The 22,643-nt window shown below is 44.8% G+C and overlaps 1 protein-coding gene across 7 annotated transcripts in view; it reads right to left on the bottom strand.

Moving 5' to 3' along the window:
• The window catches only part of fbxw7 (F-box and WD repeat domain containing 7), an 86,265-nt gene that overhangs the window by 51,663 nt on the left and 11,959 nt on the right, over positions 1–22,643 (bottom strand). For 3 of the 7 annotated variants that reach the window (XM_076033391.1, XM_076033373.1, XM_076033381.1), the window contains 2 exons: positions 11,168–11,419; positions 10,107–10,661 (listed from right to left, as the gene is read on the bottom strand). In XM_076033391.1, coding sequence (XP_075889506.1) covers positions 10,107–10,661; positions 11,168–11,350 — 738 coding nt within the window. In that variant the 5' untranslated portion in view covers positions 11,351–11,419. Of the gene's footprint in view, positions 1–10,106; positions 10,662–11,167; positions 11,420–14,204; positions 14,308–15,106; positions 15,272–21,171; positions 21,301–22,643 lie in introns of those variants that run through there. The other 4 variants (XM_076033356.1, XM_076033365.1, XM_076033349.1 and 1 more) reach the window with 3 other exon arrangements.

Raw genomic sequence — 22,643 nt, forward strand, 5'->3', positions numbered from 1 at the left:
TATTTAGATAGCTCAAACACTTGAAGCATATAAAACGGGTAAGAAATGGTGTGCCATGTAGGACACTTTATAGTGCAATATTATGTGAGGCTATTTGAGCTATAGCTGTATTACAGCATACATACATGCCTGGAGTGTAAACAGGCACTTACTCCGTTTGTAACATTAAACTGCTGAGGGCAACAGAACCAAAAAAAAAAAAATCAACGGACAGAGGAGACAGGGTGATGGTTTCAACACTCAAGGTAAATATGGCACTTAATGGGCTGAAGGCATTTTTTTTTTTTTTTGGGGGGGGGGGGGGGAGACGACGAACAGTTATAGAACAGGTGAGCCTCCAAGGACCGTCCGCATGCAGCGATCGAGACAGAAGAATTGTGACGTCTCCACCTCGTTGTCACGCAACGGACCGGGACAGCAAACACAAATGACCTTCATGTATCCAGCCGTACTTTACGTTTGCAAAAATAGATGCCGCAAAATAATAAACTCAAATAGTAACACAAGACTAGCAATGAAATTAGAAGCCATTTGCAACAGCTTCAAAAAGAGAATTATGGATAAATATGGGCTGTATATCAATACGTTGACTGTGGAACACAAGAATAAAGACCAACCAATGTTATATTAGAAAAGTATAAGTTCTAAAGGCAGCCAAGTCCTTATGTAGGTTTCCGCAGTAGGAAGGGGGGGGGGGGGCAGGAAGGTTTGACACTTAGTAAAGGAAATTGCGACACACCCACAGCACCTGCTCTAACAGCAGATGTATCTTGCTGATAGTTGTTCATTTATACATTGCTGCTTGGGGCAAGTCTAGATCAACTTACCAAGCGGGGCGGCAGCGCAGGGTGTGGTGGGATGAGAAGGGCAATACTTCTAGCAAAATGTCCTGCCGTCTGCCGGAACAGACAGATGCCCGTTATGGCTCCGGGAAATACTACTGGCCTCTAATAGTCACTTTAATTGGAAATTTAAACCCATGGGCTTTTTCTTTTTCTAAGCTGTAGCGAGTATAGAAAACAAACGTAGCAAATGCAACGGAGACAGATAATCAGTCCAAATCCTCAATTTATTTAGCGTGAATTTATTTTACTATTTACCATTTAACTATTTCATATTTATTCACTTTTTTGTCTTACTGCTGCAATGTTACTTTTTGAATTGTGTTTTGAATTGCTAAACAGTATCTATAGTTTTTATGTACCTGCATAAAAATGACAATAAAATTGAATTAAATTACAAGATACACGAAGAACCAAGAGGAACCACGGGGCGAACACCAGGCTAAACCTCGAGGCCTCTCTCGAAACGTGGTTTCGAGCCACTTAAGTTGCACCATACCGCAGAGACTCTGGGAAATCCAAACTATGCCACTCATTGGAGACAGCTGCCCCATAAGCAGCAAAGCCTCCAAGGCCTCCCACTCGGTATGGACTACCCATGCCGTGAAATGGCCTCATGGAACCTTACGGTTAGTTCACCCACCAAGCAAACACTGAATAACATGCTCAAAATCCCCTTTTTGGAACTGAAATGTTTAAAAAAAAAAATGGCTTTATGAGAGAAGACTTAAAAAAAAAAAAAAAACAGTGCAAGCAGAGATGCCTTATAATTTTTCATACAAACAAAAGGTGAGGTGCTGTCTAGTGTTGCCACTGGCAAATTGATGGTAGGGTTCAGTTTCAACCGTTTTTCCTTAGTTTCGGCAGACAATGAATTTCACCTTGCTGAAAGCAGCAGTTGAATCTGCCGAATATTTCAAACAAATCTGTCAAACATGTCAACACTGATGGGTGTGGAGGCTGTAATTTAAAACAGTTAGATCAAAAAAAAACTTGAGTCAGAGACTGAAATTAAATCAGAAACACCACAAAGGGTCGTTGTGTAGGGATGGATATGTCTACATCCCCCAAGAACGTTTTGGACCTACGGATGTAATTAGGGCTGAGTCATTTAGGTTACTGACTGATTGGAGGTATAACACAGTAGCATTTAGTCAACATAGACTAAGCTGTGGTCATTTTAGACTTTCGCCATTTGAAAGACTGGTCAGGAGAGCTAAAATAAACCTCCTGTTGAAGACTCAGTTTATGTTTTTAAATTGGTGCACAAATTATCGCACCACATTGGGGCTCTTCCACAACAGTGAGACACAACCGGCTCGGAGCTGCAAGCTTTATAGCGTCCCTCCGCCCAGACCGTGGCCGCTTCCCGAGGCCATGGAATCCAGGGGTTTGCTGTGCCTGCTCCAGGTCCCGCTGCACATAGATATTAATGCGTATTCATATCTATGCTCCTGCCACCAGCACAACCGTTGACTGGATGGGATTCATCTTTGTTTGGTCAGGAAAAACGTCACTTTACTGAACCCAAGTAAGATTTATCTTTCACTTTTACTTCATTCCCCAGAGGGAAATTTGTTTTCAGAGGGGGAAAAAAAGCATGCCAACCTACACCAAAATATATCAAAATAACTGTGATCATTTTTTGGGATTTAGAACTAGTGAAATTAGAGCAATTGACAGCAGAAAGGTCAGACAAGTATCTTAACACTAGGTTAACAAATTGCAGAGTTTAAATGGTAAGAGTATAGGGTTTTATCTATTTGCGCCTCAGTGAGTTTATTCATGACAAGTTGAAGATAAGATAAAGTAAATTTTTAATAAAGGTATAATTAGGAATATATTCATACCCTTACACCTTTACTTCCTAAAAGTTAATCACATATTTGACAATTTAGAGTTTTACTCAAGCATTACTACATGTATAAAATATGATAAAGATCTCTATAATATTGACAAGAAATTTACTATACTTGATATGACTTCACATCTTTGTATATGTACTATTGCTTTAAAAAAAAAAAACAAGTATTAATCTATCCATCTAAAATTTAAAAACAATGTAAAAATAGGCTCAGGGTTAATGTCGGGTGTCTGTTGTTCGGCATGGGTGGGGCCACTACAATAACACAAACGATGGCATTAAAGCGTATTCTTATTTGTATTGAATGTTTGGAACTTTAGATTTCAGTAACGTACACGAGAGCGGCGATTGGCAGAAGAGAAAATGTTTCAGTAACTCAGCGTCGATATACAACCGAGTCAGCGAGCTGTGCACATTGACTGGGAAAAGTGGGCAAAGTATTGTGTTACTTTGGCAACTTTCAGACTCTGATTCTGATACTCAGCGAGTCCCAAAACTACGACGGGTCTTAAACTACACTCACCCGTCGACGACAGAACGGCAGGCCTTGCGCGATGATGTTGATGCTGAATATCTTGAGTACTTTTTGAGGGGGTAAAGGCTCCCTGGCAACATCTTTGGGGTCCGCTGGGTCGAGTGGCTGGCCCTCCTGTGCGGCCATGGGCAAAGTTTCTTTTCCGCGGGCAGCATTGGGCATCTTTTTCCGGGCACCGGATGACGAGAAGCGGGCGATGGGGCAGTGCCGCAGCATTGCGAATAAATACCACCTACTGGATCATATCCCAGGAGACTGAAATGCAAGGCGGGTACCTTCACAACCTCTATTGTGCACAAAGAAGATACAGTAACATCCCGTAACTAACCTGCAGAGCCTTTGCACCGACCTACCTACCTACCTAGCAACCCAACCAACCCAACCACAACCGTATCTCAGTTCTGACTGGCACCCTTTAAAATATCTCCAGGGTGTGAGGTCACAGTTGCGCCAAAGCCAGGCGGAGCAGCTGCCGTCAAGGCCTGAAAAGAGGATGGACCAATTCGGTCTGCCCGCCCACCCCCCTCACCACCTCCCAATCAGACGGGCCCTGTAGTATCTGCTCTCATGACCCACCGGGTGTTGGAATGTGTACGCGCAGTCATCCGGCGTGGCGCACATGTCCAGGGTGCTTCCTCATTGTGGTCATTCCCTAAGCCTCTCCTTGTCCTCCCAACTTAGTGGTCTGCACCATCGCCGCGCACAGAAACTGGACATGTGAAAGTGCAAACTGTCACCGTGCAGCGGGAACCTCGCACACGACTAAATACTGATGAGATCAAATCACCAACAGAAGCGACAACGCCGGGATTTGTTCCTAGCGGACCTCCGCCGTCTCCTCGGCGAGGACCAGGTGCCCGGGAATCCAAGACATTCCGTCTATGTCAGCAAAGAGCATGAGGATATTTTGAGAGGGGACCACACAGCAGTTCAGAGTCGACGTGGAGTTCTACACGTGCACTCAAACAAGGATCCACCTGGCAAAGCGTGATGAGGGGCGGGAGGACGAAGCGAGTTGAAGTCTCAGCCTTCTTTAAGAAAATATCATTGCACACTACACTGCTGGTGCCAGAGCGTGAGGATGTCATGCAAGTGTATAAGACATATCTGGCGGTAAAACAGAGTGCCAAGAACCGTAAAATAAATGAATTTTAATGCTGATGAGCAGATATATATGTATATGTGGAGGTCAGAGGGGAAATGGCTGAATATGAATGAGGCGCTGCGTCCAGTGAGAGTCTCACATCCTTGCATGCATTTTAATGTCTGAAGCGCACGGCAACAGCGACGCCAGGGCTTAGCCTCCCTTCTATTGTCACATCCGCTATTGTTGGAGGAGGATTACAGTGCCAGGACATCCATCAGACTGAGGGCCCCCCGCACGCGGGACCTACAGTAGGCCGTCAGACGCCACAGAGCCTTTGAGGTTTAACTCGCCCGTCGTGTTTGTGTTTTTGTTTTATTTACAGTGTATTCAGCACAATTTGAGCCTCACTGGCAGCTTTCTTTTAAATTTGGGTCAGAGTGTTGTGACAACAGGTCTTGGGCAATCGATCCAATGCTGTTTGTGATTGTTTTCACTGATAATAAACTGCACTGGGTTATCTGTAAATCTTCGTAATCAAATTCGAATTTTCTAAAGAACAAATCAATGCAACTTATATGACATTTGCTACACTTCCTTAAAGATTATTACAGCTGGTTCATTACACCAATATTTGTCATCTGGCATCAATACAACTATAAAGGATTACGGTAACTTTTGGAATAGTCGTCCAATTTTTCAATAGTTTGCCTGAAAAACTGCAAACAGAAGAATAAATCACTCTCTAATCAAAAGGAGTAAAGACAATAAAACTAACAGAACTAAGAATTGATATTGTAGTTTACTAGAAAATATACAGCTAATAATAAGGATCCCATTGCCTGGAGTACAATTAATATTTGCTTGTTTATGATTTGCGGGCTCCTGCTGCCCTCTAGTGGCTAAGCTTGGGACTACAATGCAGCTTGACAAGATCCTGTAGCAGACAAGCGTCACGTCGTTTTAAAAATATATATATATTTGCAAATGTATTATGAAGAAAACACAACAAAAGATAATTTCAGAATATTTTTTGATTTCTTAACTTGGAAAGAGAAGAGTGGCACCTCTGCCTGCAACACAAAAGCCGAACCGCTTGGTGTGGGACTGGAACGGCGGTTCCCCGCTAAGCACCCGTGAACAAGACCTTGTGGGAGAACGCTCTGGTGGGCGTAGCACCCTCTCACAAGAGGACACCTGTCTAGTGTGGATGGGCATCAGTTACATAGTCCTATATCAGGCCAGCCAGGTGCACCGTGTCAGCAGCAGGGCTGCCATTCTCATCAATCCTTTTAAAGGCAGAACAACTACATAGTGTGCGTCACTTTTAAAGGCAGAACAACTACATAGTGTGCGTCACTTTTAAAGGCAGAACAACTACATAGTGTGCGTCACTTTTAAAGGCATAACTGTGCGTCTTCATCATCAGGAGACTTCTTCACAAGGGATTTAGGCTTTTGATACTGTGTTCACAGGTCAGGAAATTATCACATACTACAACTGGTGAATGAACATTTTCAGCACAACAAGGTGCAAATGTATACTTCAAGTTCATATTTTTGTGAAGTGCACTTCATGCAATCCAATTACAACTGCCATGACTTTATTCACTGGCCACATTATAATTATGCTTTCTGTGTGATTCTCTCATAACATTTCCTACTACTTGGAAGTATGTGCGACGGCTACCTTGATAAACAGCCCCTGTCTTTTGTGTCGAGAGATGAATGCTACTCACAATTCTGCCACCCGATATATACGGCACAGAAGAGAAGAGGCACAAAGACTGCTGCGGACGTCTATCAGTATGTAAATGAAACTCTCTGCAATATAAATCAGCAAATAAAACTAGCGGCCATCATGTGGGAGGATGCGAACGCTCGTTCTTTGTGGCTCATTTCTGCCTGTATGACAAGGCCAGTGTGTGGGAAGTGCCACCTACAATAAGCAGACTGCCATTTAGGGAGGGGAACATTTACTTAGTGGCAATGAATTGCTGGCCGTTGCGCTGAAGGTGAAAACATAACATTTATGAGAATATAATTTCCAACAGTACTGTGTAGTTGTCTTCAAAATGCATCAGTCTGTAAACCCATGGTCAACATGGTTCAGACCGAGCCTGAAATAATATACCAACACGAGGACAGACATGAACATTAAAATAAAGCAGCCAACACATAATACAAACAGCATACCTCAGAAGTCGCGTTTGCAATATACTAAAGTCAACCTGACCGGAAGCAAATATGTTGGATGCAGTGCTGTTGAGCAACCCACTCACCTGCTAGTGTCAACAACTTAAGCTGCATGGGAATAACGTATAAGGCACAGTGCACGGATGTGGACACCTGCTTCAGCCCTTATGGCTACAAGCCTCATGATAACACATGATAGCAGCATGACATTTGTGTCATGAAGTCATTTAACAGGACAAAGAGTCATGTGATCAACGGTTAATGCAGATGGAAGGACTTCTGACCTACAGCTGCATGTAAAAACCATGTAAATCTGTTGTCGTTATTTACTGCTTCATTCCTTCACCTTTCCTAGGCAGGGTAAAGTATGTAGGGTCAAAATGACATGAAACTATTTATCAGTCTGTTGACACGTGCTAAATTGCAGCGTGTCAAGTGAGAAGATGAGGTAAAGCTGAGCTCCAGTCCCTCTGGTCAGCTGAGCCAGCAGCAGCACCCAGAACACAATCTGTCCTCGCAGGAACACACCCAACTATGCAGAGACGAATTTGAAACCGTCAAATGGGCGTTTTCAGAGCAGAATAACCTGCGGCAAGTTACGCCGAGAACAACACATCTAAACCGCAAAGTGTGCATAATATTAGTAATGCTAGACGGATGATAGACACGTACCTATTGTACCTAAATATATTAGCAAGGCAATTTTTGGAATTTATGATCGAGGTAGACAACGAGTAACAGCAAATGCGAAGAAAAAACAAGCTGACATTGTCATAAATTTGCTTTTTACTCACAAAGAACCTACATGGGTCATTATTTGAGGCTACAGAAAGTTATCAGAAACTAAAAAATGTTTTAGGTTAAAGCTTTTTTTTTCTCATAAGATTTCTGTAATCTCAGCAGCTGTTCTTAGCGATGGAAAAGGCAAGCGGAGCGGTACAAGGACAAAATAGTCAATTAATCAATTCATCATCAAATCAATCACTTTTTTAAAGGATGAAAAACAAATTGCTCCCCAATCAAGTGCATCTTTGCTTTATGTGCAACAGTCCCAAGGCAGACGTTTAGCAGGTTCGACATAAGACCTTGGCCATCACAGGAGGGTTCCTACGTCATAAACCCTTTGCATTACTGCCCCGTCAATCTGTCAGAGAGATGCGACTCAAGCTGTTGAACGTTGATTCTCAATTCACAAAAGCTTTCATTATTGCGCGTTTACATTTCCTCCTCGCCTGCAGTCAAACACCTATCTGCTCTTTCAGCGCCGGCCGGCTGGCCCTAATTCCAGACGCCGCTCAACAAAAGGTGCAACGCCGAACCTCGGGGGGGCCAGCTGGCAGGCGACAGCATTTCAGACCCCGCTGAACCTCTCCGACAGCCGTGTCAGATGGTGAGTAAATTCTGACGGCTATATTTAGGCGCGTATAAGCAAGGGCGACGTGTCCATTAAAAGCCAGAGCGCGGCCGACATCACTCTAAATTCAGACCGCAGGTAGAACATAATACAGGAAACAGCTGTGCCAGCTGACGGGTTAAGTCTCTTTCAAAGGAATAATCAGCTCCGGAGCGGTTCGGTCTGCGACCGTCTGATTGGTGAGGGAGCCATGCAGGATGTTGATCATGAGCCTGCGGCTCGCTCAGGACAGATATGTCACTGCCTCAGCCGTTGCTTGCTTTTGAGACGGCTTCAGAAAATCACCGCCTTGGTAGTTTCTGTGAAATCCATGAAGTGCATTGAAAGAAATATTGGGAAAATATATGATGGTAGTGCCAGTGGGAGAGAGTAGCCTGCCAGATGGAACACTTCCTGAATTCTTGATAGCCCGCAGACAGAGTTTGAAGCAGCGTTTCTCAACTGGTGGGTCGCGACCCAAAAGTGGGTCTCCAGAGTTGCTTTTGATTGGGCCGCAGCTTTGCAGGAAAGGGATTTTAATATATATGCACATTTATTAAGAAAATGTTGGGCATTTTTGCAGGACACACAAATCATTCAATGTAGGGATGCTAACAATTAATCCATTATGGATTAATTGTCGATTAAGATTTTAATTTATTCAATTAAATTAGTCGCAATTAATGGAGCATTTTTTTTTACACGGGTAGTTAATATAACAGTGTAGTGGCAGAAAAGAGCAATTCACCTGCAGATGCGATGGTCACAATATACGTGGAACAGGTAACTTTTAAACAACTTTTTTATTTAAAAAGTTGGAAATGAGACCCATTAGAAGTCAACTTAAAGTCAGAGGAAGCTTTTTTTCCTTTTTGATATTTATTATTGGAGCAGCTGAGAGTCGTAGCAACTTCTTGCACTCACACGTCCTGCTTCCACGGCAAATAAAGCCCAGCACTGCCGTCTACTGGAGGCCAGGCAATTCAGAAATCAAGAAAGTCATTTGAGGCACAAGACGATGTAGAACCCTTATTCTTCACGAATGTCGAGCATCAGCATCTGCTAAAGTGATCGCACCACTTGCACCAAAGACAATGTTTCTGGCCCGTATGTACTTCATGACAACTTCAAAGTAAATCCTGTCCTTTGATTTACTGTCTCCTTCGGTGCCTAAATATATGTTCCAGTCTTGGCAGTGACAACGACATTCATCTGCGCCTTCCAGTGAACTCCGTTTACAGTCTCCAGATGCAGGTGTGGTGTGAAGGCCGCTCCGTCACAAGAATCACCATCAGTCATCTGTGTCGGTAGACTCCGATGTCAACCTCCGAGCAACTGAGCGAAGCTACGTCGCAGACTTTGGGGAAACAGGAAAATCGATTCTTCTGGCGAACCGGAGCGCACGTCTCTCGCACAACACACCCTTCCAACTGAGCAGTGACTCATCTTTCAAAGTAGAGAATTGACATTTGAAACAGCAGCAGTAAGAAGCATCTGTTGCCTCTAAACAAAAGGGTGATACTCATTTCAAGCCACCAGCACTGGGATAGATTCATGACAGCATTCATTTACAAAATCTCAGTTGGTAAAAGTATTCAAATAACCCTAAAGTCAATGAATAGTAACTTGGAGACTTGAAGACTGACTATGAGCGACAGCAGTCTGCTGCTGATTATGCTGGTTTTGTATGAAATCTTCAAACTCTAAAATCTTTTGTTTTTGTTTCACTTGCCACAGACCACAGTAGACCTTTACACACTCACACAGACCTTGCTTCTGTACTTGGATCAAACCAAACTCAAAAAACAGCGCAGTGATACATTTCTAACAACAGAGGGTGCTGTTGTTCTGGAAATGTCGTAGCACTGCAGCTGCTGCACTTGCGACTCCACCAGTCTCACCTGCTGAAGAAAGATGCTGGTAGAAATTTTTCTTTTGTTAAATCTGTGTGTGTGTGTGTGTGTGTGTGTGTGTGTGTGTGTGTGTGTGTGTGTGTGTGTGTGTTTTTTTGTTTGGGGATTTTGACAAATGTTTGTTGAAGAAGGGGGGGGAGATAAAATTTTCCAAAAAAAAACCCCTAATTTACTCTAGGATTATTTCTCTCTTTTTCCCCTCTCTGGGATTTTTTTCTTCAGCGCAGAGTACAGTCGTCCCCGGCATGAAAACTGTTAAGCAAACAACAGCTGTGCTTACCTTCTTGTTGGAAGAGCTTTGGTGTGTACAGCTGGAGTCCAGGTTGTTATTGGGGGTCGACGCATTGTTCCTGAGAGAGGGAGACCGCAGCCCGTCCTCCCCGTCTCTCTCCTCCTCCTCCTCTTCCTCCTCCTCCCTCCCGCTCTCCGCCGAGTGCTCAAAGTCATCGCTGTCCTGGTCCATCTCCTCCTCGTCCTCGTCCCCCTCCTCGTCCTCGTCCCCCTCCTCCCGCTCCTCGTCGTCCTCCCGGCCCTGCTCCTCCACGCCCTCTGTCCTCTCCTCCGCCTCCTCCTCCTCCTCCTGCTGGCTGCCGCTGTTGTTGTTCTCCTCCTCTTCCTCCTCCTCCTCCTCGTCCTCCTCGCCGCCCAGCGGCTGGCCTCGCAGCCGCCTCTGCTCGCCGGCCCACATCCATCGGGCGCCCTTCTCCTCCCTGTTCACCTCATCCGAGGGCCCCTCTTCATCTTCCTCCCCGTCATCCCGGGGGCCATTGCTGGCTCCCGAGTCGCTCGGCGCCCACGGTGGTTCTCGCTGGCCGTCGACCTGCAAGGCTTCAGGCTGCGGAGAGTCACGCAAACGAATGAGGCGCCTCGGAAGAAGTCGATTGGTCTCAGAACACACCTGCCTGGAGGTCTCCCCTCGGGTGCACGGCAGACTTTGCAACTTGAAATCGAATTAGCTTCCCTCGTTTTACAGTCTTAGGTATTCGACAATTCTCCCGAATTGCCACCAGGCGTGGGCCCCATACGGCACAAACTTGAAGAAATTATTTTGATAGTAAGTAAGTCATAAAATAGCTTTTTTCAGTATTTTAGGAGTCATTTCAGTCAAGAGCTAAATACCGTGGGGGCTTCAAAGACACATTTTGTTGTAACTTTGCTTTTGTTCATTTCAAATTGGCATTAAAGCACACATTTTCTACACATCCCATGATACATTTTTGTCTCCTATGAGATGGGTCACCACAACACTCCACCCATCTGCTCCTGCCTCAGCCCCTCTGTCACATTTCAGAACCCATTGTGGCCCCACCAGGCAAAAAGTTCCTCAGACGGTCAACTTACCCGCTGCTGGAGCTGCTCTTCCTCCTCGACTACCCGGTTCATGTGCTCATCCTCATCTCCTTCCTCCGCCGCCTGCTGCTGAGGTGCCCGGGTGGTGGAGGAGGCGTTACCTCGCGCCGCAGAGCTCCCCGGCCCCCGACTCCGCCTGCTGCTGCTGCCCCCCGACAGCAGATCCTGGTTCATTTCCAAAAGCCAGCTTGCTACCTCCTGGACCTTCGCTAGGCTGTCTGAGGAGGAGAAGGGCTTGGCATTCTGCGAAAGGGACACGGAAACAACGGGAAACAATCATCAATTCATGCTTATTTTCTTCTCCCCTATTTGTTATCCCGAGGCAAAACATAAGAGCAAAAATAAATCATAGTGAAAAAGAAACATTCATAAAGGGGAAGCTATTCAGAGGGCACATTTCTTAAAAGAAAAAATGAACTATGAGCCTTTTGATATTCTATTTCTGTCCTAAATTTTTTTCAATACTTAAACATTTTGCTCCCGGTGCTGTGTTATTGCTGCTCAGCAGCCACACCGAGAGAGAAGGTGGAAGCGATTGTGCTTGGCTTCAGATCACACCGCGGTGGACGGCCAGAAAGGCCGTGAGAGCTCCTGGCACTCTCGCTCCCAACAAAGCCAATAAACAAAGTCCAATCTGTCAAATACAAACTCAAGGCATGGATTTAATGTACCAAGAGGGAGTGCAAAGTTGTCCTCAGGACTTCAATGTTGCCGTACCAGCTTGGAGGACACACTGAGTGAATCTGCCCCGACAGCCGTGCGTGGAGGGGTTCACCGTGGTGTCCCTGCTTAATGAACTGAGGAGCAAAGCGACTGTGGAGAATTAACGAATAGACGGGCAGGTTTACCCACAAGCAGACAGCTTCCGCTTCTAAAGCTGCGCCTCGAGCCACATCATGTGAGTCTGTCACCATCAAAGCGTTGAATCTCTTAAACAGAACTCACTTTCAGTTTTGGGTGCTTTTTAAAAAAAAAAAAAAAAACTGGCAAAAAAGCCAAACTGCTAGGCAAATATACTGCTGTGTTGTTAAACAAGTGACAAAGTGCGGCCAGCTGGTGGAATTTAACTCCACTGTTAACATTCCAGTGTTTCCACTGGATGTGGTCAGCAATGGCATCAGCACATAAGCACAGAAGAAGCACTCAAAAAAAAAAAACTGACTAAATCAGAGGACAGATGTGTCTGTTGTCTAGTGCACTAAAAGCTGGTATGGATTTTGAACCACATGACAAATAAGCAGTTTAAAAGAGAGAGAGACAGAGATTCAATAGCAGTGGAAATATCTCCCCCCCCCAAAAAAAAAAAAAAAGCTGGGTGACCTACATTTTGCAATAATCAAGAAAGATTACTGGTCAAAGACAAAGATTCACTTCTCTCTGTTTCACACAATATGAGCTAATGCAGTTTTGAAAAGGTGCCAGTGGGCTTTTCAAATGCCCGCATGATGTTCCACGGTAATTCTAACTGTGACAAATTAAGGCTCGGCTATGCAGACTGCAGTCTCGTATCTCCTCCGCGCACCGCACGGGAGATGAGAAAATGTTTTTTGGAGGGCTCACACACTTTACTGCCTGTGCAGAAAGCCAATTGCTTTGACCTTGAAGAAAATAAGTCACTGGTCCATTTGTAAGGCTTCTCTCCCCATCTTGGCTGTGCGGTCCCAGCGCACTGGTGGGAAGCATTAGACCTATCTCGGATTGCACGGCCTCCCCCCGGGACCGCCACTCCGTTGCAGCGAGCTCAGAAGAGAAAGGCTATGAATAGCTAAAGCTGTCCCCGCCTTTTACCAGAACTAGCCCAGGTTCCGCGTCCGATCGTCGCAATGCAAAATGAAAGCTATTACTTATGCTTGTTGTTCAAACATTTGTCGTGGACGCAAACAGAACAAAAGGAGGAAGCAAACTGGAACAAAACCACTTATTGGCAATAACGGCAAAAAATAAGGTAACTACTGGTCTGGAAGAAACATAATTCGCACTCCATTTCAAGCTTCCTGGCTACAAGCAGGACACCTCAATTCCTAAGCTGTCCTCTTCTTTTCCCAATAAATACAAGTACAGGAAGGACGCTTCTGTGGAGTTCACGAACTGGCAGATGGAACGTATTATTAAGACTTAAAAGCAGATTTGCATCGCATAAGAGCTTTAACTAAATATCTCTATCAATTTCTACATTTCCAGACTATTTATCCATTCTAACTCTGCGTTGCTGAATATCAAGTGGTGATCTTTTGGGGAAGCCCAACAGGAAAACGGCATTAGATCTAGCAACACTTTAACAGCTGAGCACTTGACAAATGCTAAATTGCATTCATCATATTCATTCATCATACTATTCTTAGGGCCTGTCTACACCACAACGGGTTTCTCTCTCAACAGAAATAAATTGTCGTTTCGGCCTTGTGTTTCAGTTGCGGAAGAACCATGTGGCAAGCATAGGGAGGCAAGGCAGGTGTGAATTTATGTCTCTTGGGGAAAATGGCCGGGACAAACACAGGAGACGAAACAACGAGCCAAGAACAAACACAGAACCATTGAGAGGTCTTTTCTAAACCAACGACTGAAATAATGAGGATGCGCATTTAGGTGAAGCAGTGTAAAAAAAAAAAAAAAAAAAAAAGTCAAATAAAAGAAATTCAGTCTATTAAGAGTTGTTGAAATGTGTTCAGAATTTAAAGACGTTCATGTTTTTAAAAGTTAGTAAACCATAAAAAACATTCATCCAAACACTATTAATGTGTAAATCAGATGTTCTTTAGCTGATCTGCAGGCGGCGATCCTTGGGGAGAGTGTGAATGAGAATTCTGATTTTGAAGATGATGAAACCAGACATCAATGGGTTTATGGCTACAGGATGCAGGCAGCACAGTGGGACGCTAATGAAGCCTGCACAGACCTTTATTAGCTCCTCATCCCTCGCCACCTGAAATGAGGCAATGGAAAGTTCAAGGGGACTTTGGCCTTTGCAAAAATCAATGCCGCGAAGCTAGAAATGCAGTATCGCAAATAACTTGGGAGATTTGCTCACTAAAGTTTGGTGAAAATCCATAAAAAGGCAGAATCTGTTGAAATCCCCGTCTCAAGTTCCATGCAGGAGCCATCAATCGATGGATCTATTTTAAGCCGGTGCCCTGTAATGTTGAAGAGAAAGACACCTCAATTCCCGAGTTGGTCGACATCGTCACGGATCGATTTCACATCCGGCTACTTTACTCAGCGACAACACTTTCCAAAAGCCAGATAGATATATACACATACATATTCCCTTCAACTGAGATGCGACAGGTTCTCATTTGGCCTTAAAAAGCTTTCAAACCCCCGTCGCTTATATGATCCATTTTCTTTGAATTGTTGCCATGCAACGGCCCGTTATCGGCGAAAAAACATCTCGCTTTGAGGATTTCTGCAATTACCCGGCGGAAGATAAGTCTTCTCCGAACGACAACAAGAAATCAATCCCCTCCACTGTAAGAGTGACCCAGTGCCAGGAGGAACGCAAAAGGGAGCGAAGATTCCAGGCAGCAGCGCCGGCCGGTGATTAAGGGCAGTCATGTGCACAACAAACGAGGAAACAGGGGGAAGGAACCCTGGGAGCCACGGCTGTGACACACACACACACACACACACACGCACGCACGCACGATGACTGGAACCCGCAGGAAGTCTGAAGGCATCCATTTAAAAGGAGAGACTCCAAAGGCTAAAAGCAAGTCCGCCGTTGTCAAGGCAGCGAGGCGGCTGTGGAATCACCTGGTTGTATCAGAGAAGCAATTACCGCGGCGACCCTCGTCGTTAGCAGCGGTTTATTATTTGTTTTCGGGGCAGGAAAAACCACGGCGGCGCACCCTGACGACGTTCCCCGCATCGCAAAAGGGTGGGATGGGTGGGGTTGAGGCGAGGCGAGGCGAGGCTACCGTCGGCGCCGTTTACCTTTGGTCGAGGCGCGCAGCCGGTTGCCAGTCGCTGCAGCTGCTCCGAAGTGTGGCTGGGGAAGAGATCCGAGCAGCAGGCGGTGCGGCCCAGCCTCTTCATCAGAGAGGAGATGATGCTGCAGCCGCAGCCGCACATCGACTTGCTCATTCAGCGAGCAGACGGAGAAAAAATAAAGTCCGAAATTTCAGAAAGAAAGAAGAAAAAAAAAGAAGATGGGGGGGGGGCGAGGGGATAAGCAAACTGCAGCCACTTCCTGCTCCTGGGTTTGGCTGGTTGGGGTGTTCACGAGTTCCCCGCAGCTACTGTTGTTGCCGGGATGTATCCCACGTGGCGCCGATCCACAGGTACTCCGTCACCAGCATCAGTGGGGAGGGGAGGTGGGGGGGGTCATAATCCAGACGCTGCTGCTGCTGCTGCTGCTCGCCTCGATCCAGAAAAACTCTTTCGCTGCAAATTGTAGTTTGTAGCTCCAGTTCCCTTGTGGTTTCTTCCCACTTACTCCACTCCCTGTGCCACACTTCCCTCTCCCCCTCCCTCCCTCCCTCCCTCCTGCTGACAGACACACTCCTATCCACAGAGCATCTCCGTCTGATAGTGCCGGTGATAATCCCGAAGCAACATCTGCCGCCGCTCCCTCCCCTCGTGTCCCCTCCCCGACTCCCACAGACCGAGCGCTCCTTTCCCGCTCCCTTCCGCCGCCTTCAGTGGGGCTGCTGTGCAGTGAGGATACCGTCCTCGTCAATACTGCTGCTGCCAGGAGCTCCTCCAACTTGCCAGTGAAAGTGCTCCCGCCGTGTGACATTGGAGCTCCTGGCTGGCGGAGGAGGGGAGGGAGGCAGCGGATGGAATTATTATAAGACATCCAAGCCACTCTGCATGCACCAGAAGGACTGAAGAAGCAGGATACAGCAGTCTGGATGCTGCCTGGTGGGGGAGGGAGGTCTCTCCCGTTGCATTTGGGAGCATAATAGAGCTGAGGGGATTATTATGGAAATAATTTGTCGCCACAGTCAAGGCGCCTCTAATGATTTGTATGATAATTAGTGACACGGAAGAGGGGACCGTCAGGAGAGGGCTGGAACACGAGCCTCTGCAATCTGCTGTTTGCTAACCTTGTGGTTTTGCTTGGAGGTTACAAGAACAGGCGCTGATTTTTATTGAGGGTTAGGAAGCGGTGGAGAAATGACTGTGACTTAACAATGTTATTTGTCCACCAATTGATCTGATGCGAGGATGAATCCACCGAATCTGATCACTGATGTTCAGACAAGGGAGCAACATGGCTGTTACTCAGCAAAGACTTCAACAGCGACCTCAGATGATAAAGCATATTGATGATTTAAAAAAAAAAAAAAAAAAATTCTACAGACCAGTCACCTCAAAAAAAAACAAACAAAACCCAGAAATATTTTTCAATACAGTGTTCTGATGAGGCACAAGAATCGATAGAGATGGAATTAGGTCCAACTGTGCTTTAAAAAAAACATGATTTCAATTCTAAAGATAGACAGAGGGAGGAAAAATGAAGCTGACTCATAATTGGATTGCAACCTTTGGTTCTGCATTATGTCCCTAGATTTACTTCCAGAACTCAAAGCGCAGCGGTATGAAATATTCTTTATGGGTGCCGTTTCTGATGTTAGGGGGCGATGAAAAGATGCCCAGACATTTGTTGAACGGATGAGCTCATGTTTTCTTTTTCTTTTCTTTTTAAATCATTCATTCAAGGATGAATGTGAAAAAGTCTCAGCCTTATAAATAACAATTACTGGCACCTTTATAGAGCATTTCAAAGCAACTATATAGTGCTTTCTTTGAAATCAGACTGAACTGAACTGTCAGTGACTGTATATTAAGCATACAGGTTTTTAATGGAAACCAGACGACCTGAAAGGAGCGATGCAAGCACGAGGGATGCATAAAAACTTTCAATGCAAAGGTATGAAAGAAGGATAACTGCTACATTCTGACAGTGAATGATATGGAGAAAAAAAAAACCTACTATCCTAATCTTTGGACTCACACACTTCAGATTAAACATGTTACCATAGATATACTGTATTTGTAATATCATTGGCTTTTTGTTTGTTTTACAAAGAAGTGTATTGCCACATTTTGAGGCTGCAGTAACTTTCAGGCCCAACGGGGGTGCTAAGGATCACACTTTAACAAAAATATACAGTATATTCTGAATGTAGTAAAAAAGAAAACAAGCAATATCATGACATGTAGTCCAGCCAGTGGCTGTGTGACGGCAACAACTTCTATCCATGTCATGGATGTCAACACTAACAACAGTAAAAGACAAGCAAACAGGTTTGTGGTCAGTAGAATTGCAATGATGGACTAATGCCCTTGCATCATGTGGAAGTTCTCACACCCACAGAAGCCGAGCAATCATCATTATCACGACAAAGAACTGCCACAATGACGGAAGCGCCGAACAAGGTTAGAATCGCTTGGCACGTTTAATGTCACAACGCAAGTTGCGTGACATGCTTCAAAATGTTTCTTGAGCCACGATGAATGCGCACACCATCCTTTCAAGTGGCTAAGAAGGAAGGCTCAAAGTTTCCTTGCAGAATATTTCAGTTGTCCTTTCAGAATTTCATTGCGGCGAGAGCCAAACGCCGCGGCGTTGTTGTGCCTCACTCCCACCAAGCCATTGTGTGCTTGTTTGAGTACGATTTAAAAAGTGTGAATCAAGACGTGGATGTGCCAATAAACACAGAAGCATCTCCACACCTGAGTCCACTGGCCTGTTTGGTATTCAGTGCTGGCTGCGGTCAACGATGCCAGGAGTTCACACTCCAAACACAACTTCAATCTATTTTCAGGTGCATATTGAAATCCTGGAGAATGGCAAGAGCCGTTTGTGCACCAGCTGCTTATTTGGGGGTATGCAGCTGTGCACGACGGCCAAACTGCACCATAGATTGAAACAAATAGGAAAAACAAAAGCTAAGAAGCAGTGTGGAGTGGGCAATAATGAAGTGCTTAGAGCCGTTATCTGTGTTCACTCACCGGCAAATCTCTGCGCTGGAGATAGAGGTGCTACTAAAGGCAACACCTCGCTGTGATTCATTGAACAGAGATTTTCTCTAACACCAGGTTGCCTTCTCTTTGGAACAAACCGCACATTGGGGAGAAATGGAACACGACATAGACACACACGCACGCCCCGCAGATTCTCCGATGCGAAATCTGCAGAAACGCGCAAGAATGAGAAAAATAACAACCGGAACGAGGACGGCGTCACCATCCCACAACAATGAAGCTCAGGGTGAGCGAGTGACAAAACATTTCCTCCGACACCACGACGCTTCCTTCGTAAGCAAGGCACGCAAGCATTATGTTTAGCATGATTTCTTCCCTTTTTGGCCGGGCTACAAGAAAAAAAGCGGGGAGGAGCATGAAAGTGCCCTATTTATGAATATTGCTTTTCACTGTGTCAGCTCGCTGCCCAACTATTGATCCATAAAGCCGACAAACTACAGCAGGGATGTGAGTTTCACAGGAAGACCTAAAGGACACACACACACACACACACACACACACACACACACACACACACACACACACACACACACACACACACACACACACACACACACACACACACACACACACACACACACACACACACACACACCTTATGAATATTAACATTCTCAAAGATCCAAGGCGGCGGTGGCCCGTAGATAAAGCTGTTTATGCTTTCAAGAGCAAAACTGCAAGTTATTGAACCACTTACCACTTTAAAAATCCAACTTATTTATTTATAAATAGCTAAAGAACAATTTGATGGCTTGTCAGAGTTCAGGAATCAGTCACTAAAAGTGTGAAACAGGTTCAGTCCAGTAGGTACACCTTGAATGATAACTGGCCTCATCTCACCGGTCAACATACACCATCACAGCACGGCTGTAGAAGCTCCGCATCACTGCAGTATCATCTTCCCGCATCTGAAGTGGCACCATTACACCACATGAAGTTTCCTTAATGCTGAGGAACAACCTGTGCTGCCCAGATGGAGCCATATAGCCTCTGTCTTCCCCCCCCCCCCCCCCCCCCCCCGCCCCCTTTCCTCCTTTATATTGAGAAATAGAGAGAACAACAAAGCCATTTTGGTCTGAGTCTGAAGGATTCGCTTCACTGGTTAAGTCTCATTGGGATGAGACTATAAAGGCCAAAAGCCTTGGAGAGATCATAAAGTGGGCCTGCATGTGTCGGGACCTTTTTTTTATAGAACCGTCAATGATTGGAAGGTAGCGCAGGGCGATTCTGGACAAAAATAAAATCCTGATTTTTTTTTTTCTGAACACTCGATTTTAGATTTCAATATTTTGCGAAAACTACAAAAGACTATGGAATAAATTATTTCAAATATTTTATCTTTATTTTTTTTAAAGAAAAATAGCAAACAAACTGTCAGGGTTTTCAGTTGGTCTTTGATTTGGGGAGTTTCCTGTTGTCCACTTTAGTCTTTAGGGGAGTTCCCTGTTGAAGTAGTGTTTTGTTGCCCACCTTTATCACAGAAATTTCCTCAGACTACTTTAGGAATCAAACACCCAAGGACTCAAACACTTCTCTTTGTCAGAACTTTGCCTCCCATGTACGGATTTCTCACTTCCTTGTGACTCCTTGATTCCGCTGTTGGATTAGTACCTAGAGTATCTTCTGGTCACTACTGTAGTTGTTGCTTTGCCCCTTGTAAGTGAACTCCTTTAATTATCTTTTAGTTACCTTTTGAGCCTACTGTGTCCGCTTCTGGGTCACAACTCGGGTCCCCACGTAACACAAACTTCCCTATTGGGAATGAAGTGCAACTGGAAAGATACTGTAAATCCTCCTTGGGTTTGGTAAAGTGACAACATATACAGTCTTCCTGACCAAACAAAGGGGAATCCCTTGGGATTAATGAAGTGAGAGCCTCACTTCCAACCAAACTTCACTGGAAAATGAACACAGGTTCTTCATAGACAAACATGACGTTCCTTTATTTTGGAATAAAGTGAAAACTTCAGAACCAAACACAAATGAATGGCCCTGTGGATAAATGACGACCTTAACTATCATTCGCCAAACATCACTTTAAAAATAAATGTTTTTTCTATCATATTGAACAATGATGAATGAATAAAGAATGAAAAAAGTACAAAACTTTCACATTTTGTAAAGGCGATTAATCGCACAGCCCTAATTGGAAGGTGTTGAACAGTTGTACAGTTGGATGCTAAATATTAATACAAAGTGCCATTTCAATGGTTAAGGTGGTTGACTGAGACTTTTGAACATACCGCAACAGTAAAAACATGTTTTCCTTTTCCAATCAGAACATAAAGCAGCTTTTGAATCCCATCTCACACAAAACACCAAAAGACTTTTGTCTTCTTATTTTCTCCTCACCACCACGTCTGAGGTTGCAGACAGGACATTTCCCTGACTAGGCTGCACTCTAGTGGACACCGACTGAACGTTCAAGCACAACAGGAAGCAACATCAGCTACAGAGAAGCTCGTGGGTTATTTCACACTGCTCTTACCTTGTTGGAAGAAATGTAAAAAACAACAAAGATAGATTTCGGTTTCAGTCTTTATCACCATTAACATGCACTTAACCACACGAGTTCTGAACCAAAATGCAATCACACGCACAACGGAACTCACATTTACCTTGACCAAAGAAAATAAACACTGAGGACAGTCACTTTACTAAGGTTTCTGTCTCCCATCAGTGGGACTCGACTCTATTTCCTGTTTTCAACAGAATCTTTGAAGCATGAACAAAGGATCAATTGCAAACTTAAAAGCACATTTTCACAAAACTAAAAACAGCTAAACTGATAAAGTACATGGGTAGGACTTTAATCTTAAACGTTCAGTTGAATGTTCCAAACAAGAGAAAGAGAAAAACCTCATACACACATGCAACACGCTATTTGTTCAGCTTAAGACTTCCCAACCACAAACGACTGGTGAACCATGATTAAAGACTGGAAGTCAGAACTTAAGAGTATCATGTATCATGGCTTATTAGTACAAAAAAAAAAAATCACAAACCCATTGAGAACCAGTTTGTGCGAAGTGAGCGAAGATATTCAACACAACAACCGCAGCATATTCCGTTTTGTGTTCTGGGTTTCGCTTTAGTTTCACTTCTCTGCGCTCCGTCATCTAAATTGATTCATGCGCGGAAAACCCACAAGCGACACCGAGGCCTGGCCAAAGTTGTTTAACCTGAAGAGCTCGGCAAATGTGCATCAGCTGCACTTTTTTCCTGTCGGCTTGCAACTTCTCTCTGTGTGCAAACATTTTGTGGAGTTGACTGCTCTGAATTATTCACAGGGGAGTAGTGCATGAGAGGTGTGAGACGCCTGATTAGTGTTACAAAAGAATGGGTGAATCTCAGCCTCCTCTAACAGTCTGTTTAGGAGGCTGTATCAAACGTATCAAACTGGGGGTGGGCGGGGGCGGGGTCTTTTTATTTCGAGAAATTACAGCGGATGCAGCCTCTGCAGTCACACTTTCATTGTGTTAGAAACTAAATATCCTTCCGAGGTGGAATTTAAGGAGGAGGTGGGCGATAGGTTCAACCAATTCTTATAAGATAAAAGCTCTGCTTTCAGCAGCAAATTCATCATTTATAACTTCGAGCCATCGGCATACGGAAGTCACACTGGGACATCAAAAGGACAGTCGAACGAGGAGGAAAACGCAGCCCACCTAAATTATTCACACTCTGTATCACGTTTCCTTTATTTGATTCCTCGGCCCAGATTAACAGCCACGGCGCAGGGGCGGCGGTAACATTTTGTGACATTCGAGTGCCAATCCGCACTTTAAAAATGCAGCAGGCAGCCAGGAGAGGCACTGCTACATGCTATCACTTTACCTTTAATTCACCGGCGCGTGCACAGGATGAATTATTTAAGATTTGCGCCACACTCGAGGGGAATTTCCTCCTACGGTGAGCGGCGCTCGAGCATATTGTGGAGACGTCAGCGGTGGGCTCTCGGTCATGCAGTAACCCCTCGCTGGTGTAAAACTGCAGTCTGACTTCACAAGAGTGTGGTTTATTGTGCCTATAAATTGCAAATATTTAGTAGTCGCAATTCAAATTGAGCGGCTGCGCGGTGACTGTGTGAGTAAAACACATTATTTATACCGCAGCACTAACCCTCCCACCCCACCCTTCCACACGCATGCAAACACACACACACACGCGCGCACTCACACTGTTCCACCAAGCCCAAGCCCAATATAGAATGACTCAAAGTGAATTCACCTCCTGTTTGTTCAGAACAACTTCCACTGTGTCTCATGCGCAAGTGTGAACAGTCAGCATCCTGCTCCAGAGGTGGGACCTGAACTGGACAAATCTTTTTCATGTGCTCGTAAAAAAAAAAAAAATTATCCTAGTTATTATCAGCATATATTACAAAAGAAGAGCAATGCATGGCGCTAACGTAGACAGAGTAGTAGTCTTAGGAAAGTGAAGTTGAAAATAATTGAGGGTTCGGTTGCATAAAGTT

The sequence above is a fragment of the Nelusetta ayraudi genome, unplaced genomic scaffold (genome assembly GCF_046127955.1).
Source record: "Nelusetta ayraudi isolate G7.1 ecotype Tasmania unplaced genomic scaffold, CSIRO-AGI_Nayr_v1 ptg000004l, whole genome shotgun sequence".
Classification (NCBI taxonomy): domain Eukaryota; kingdom Metazoa; phylum Chordata; class Actinopteri; order Tetraodontiformes; family Monacanthidae; genus Nelusetta; species Nelusetta ayraudi.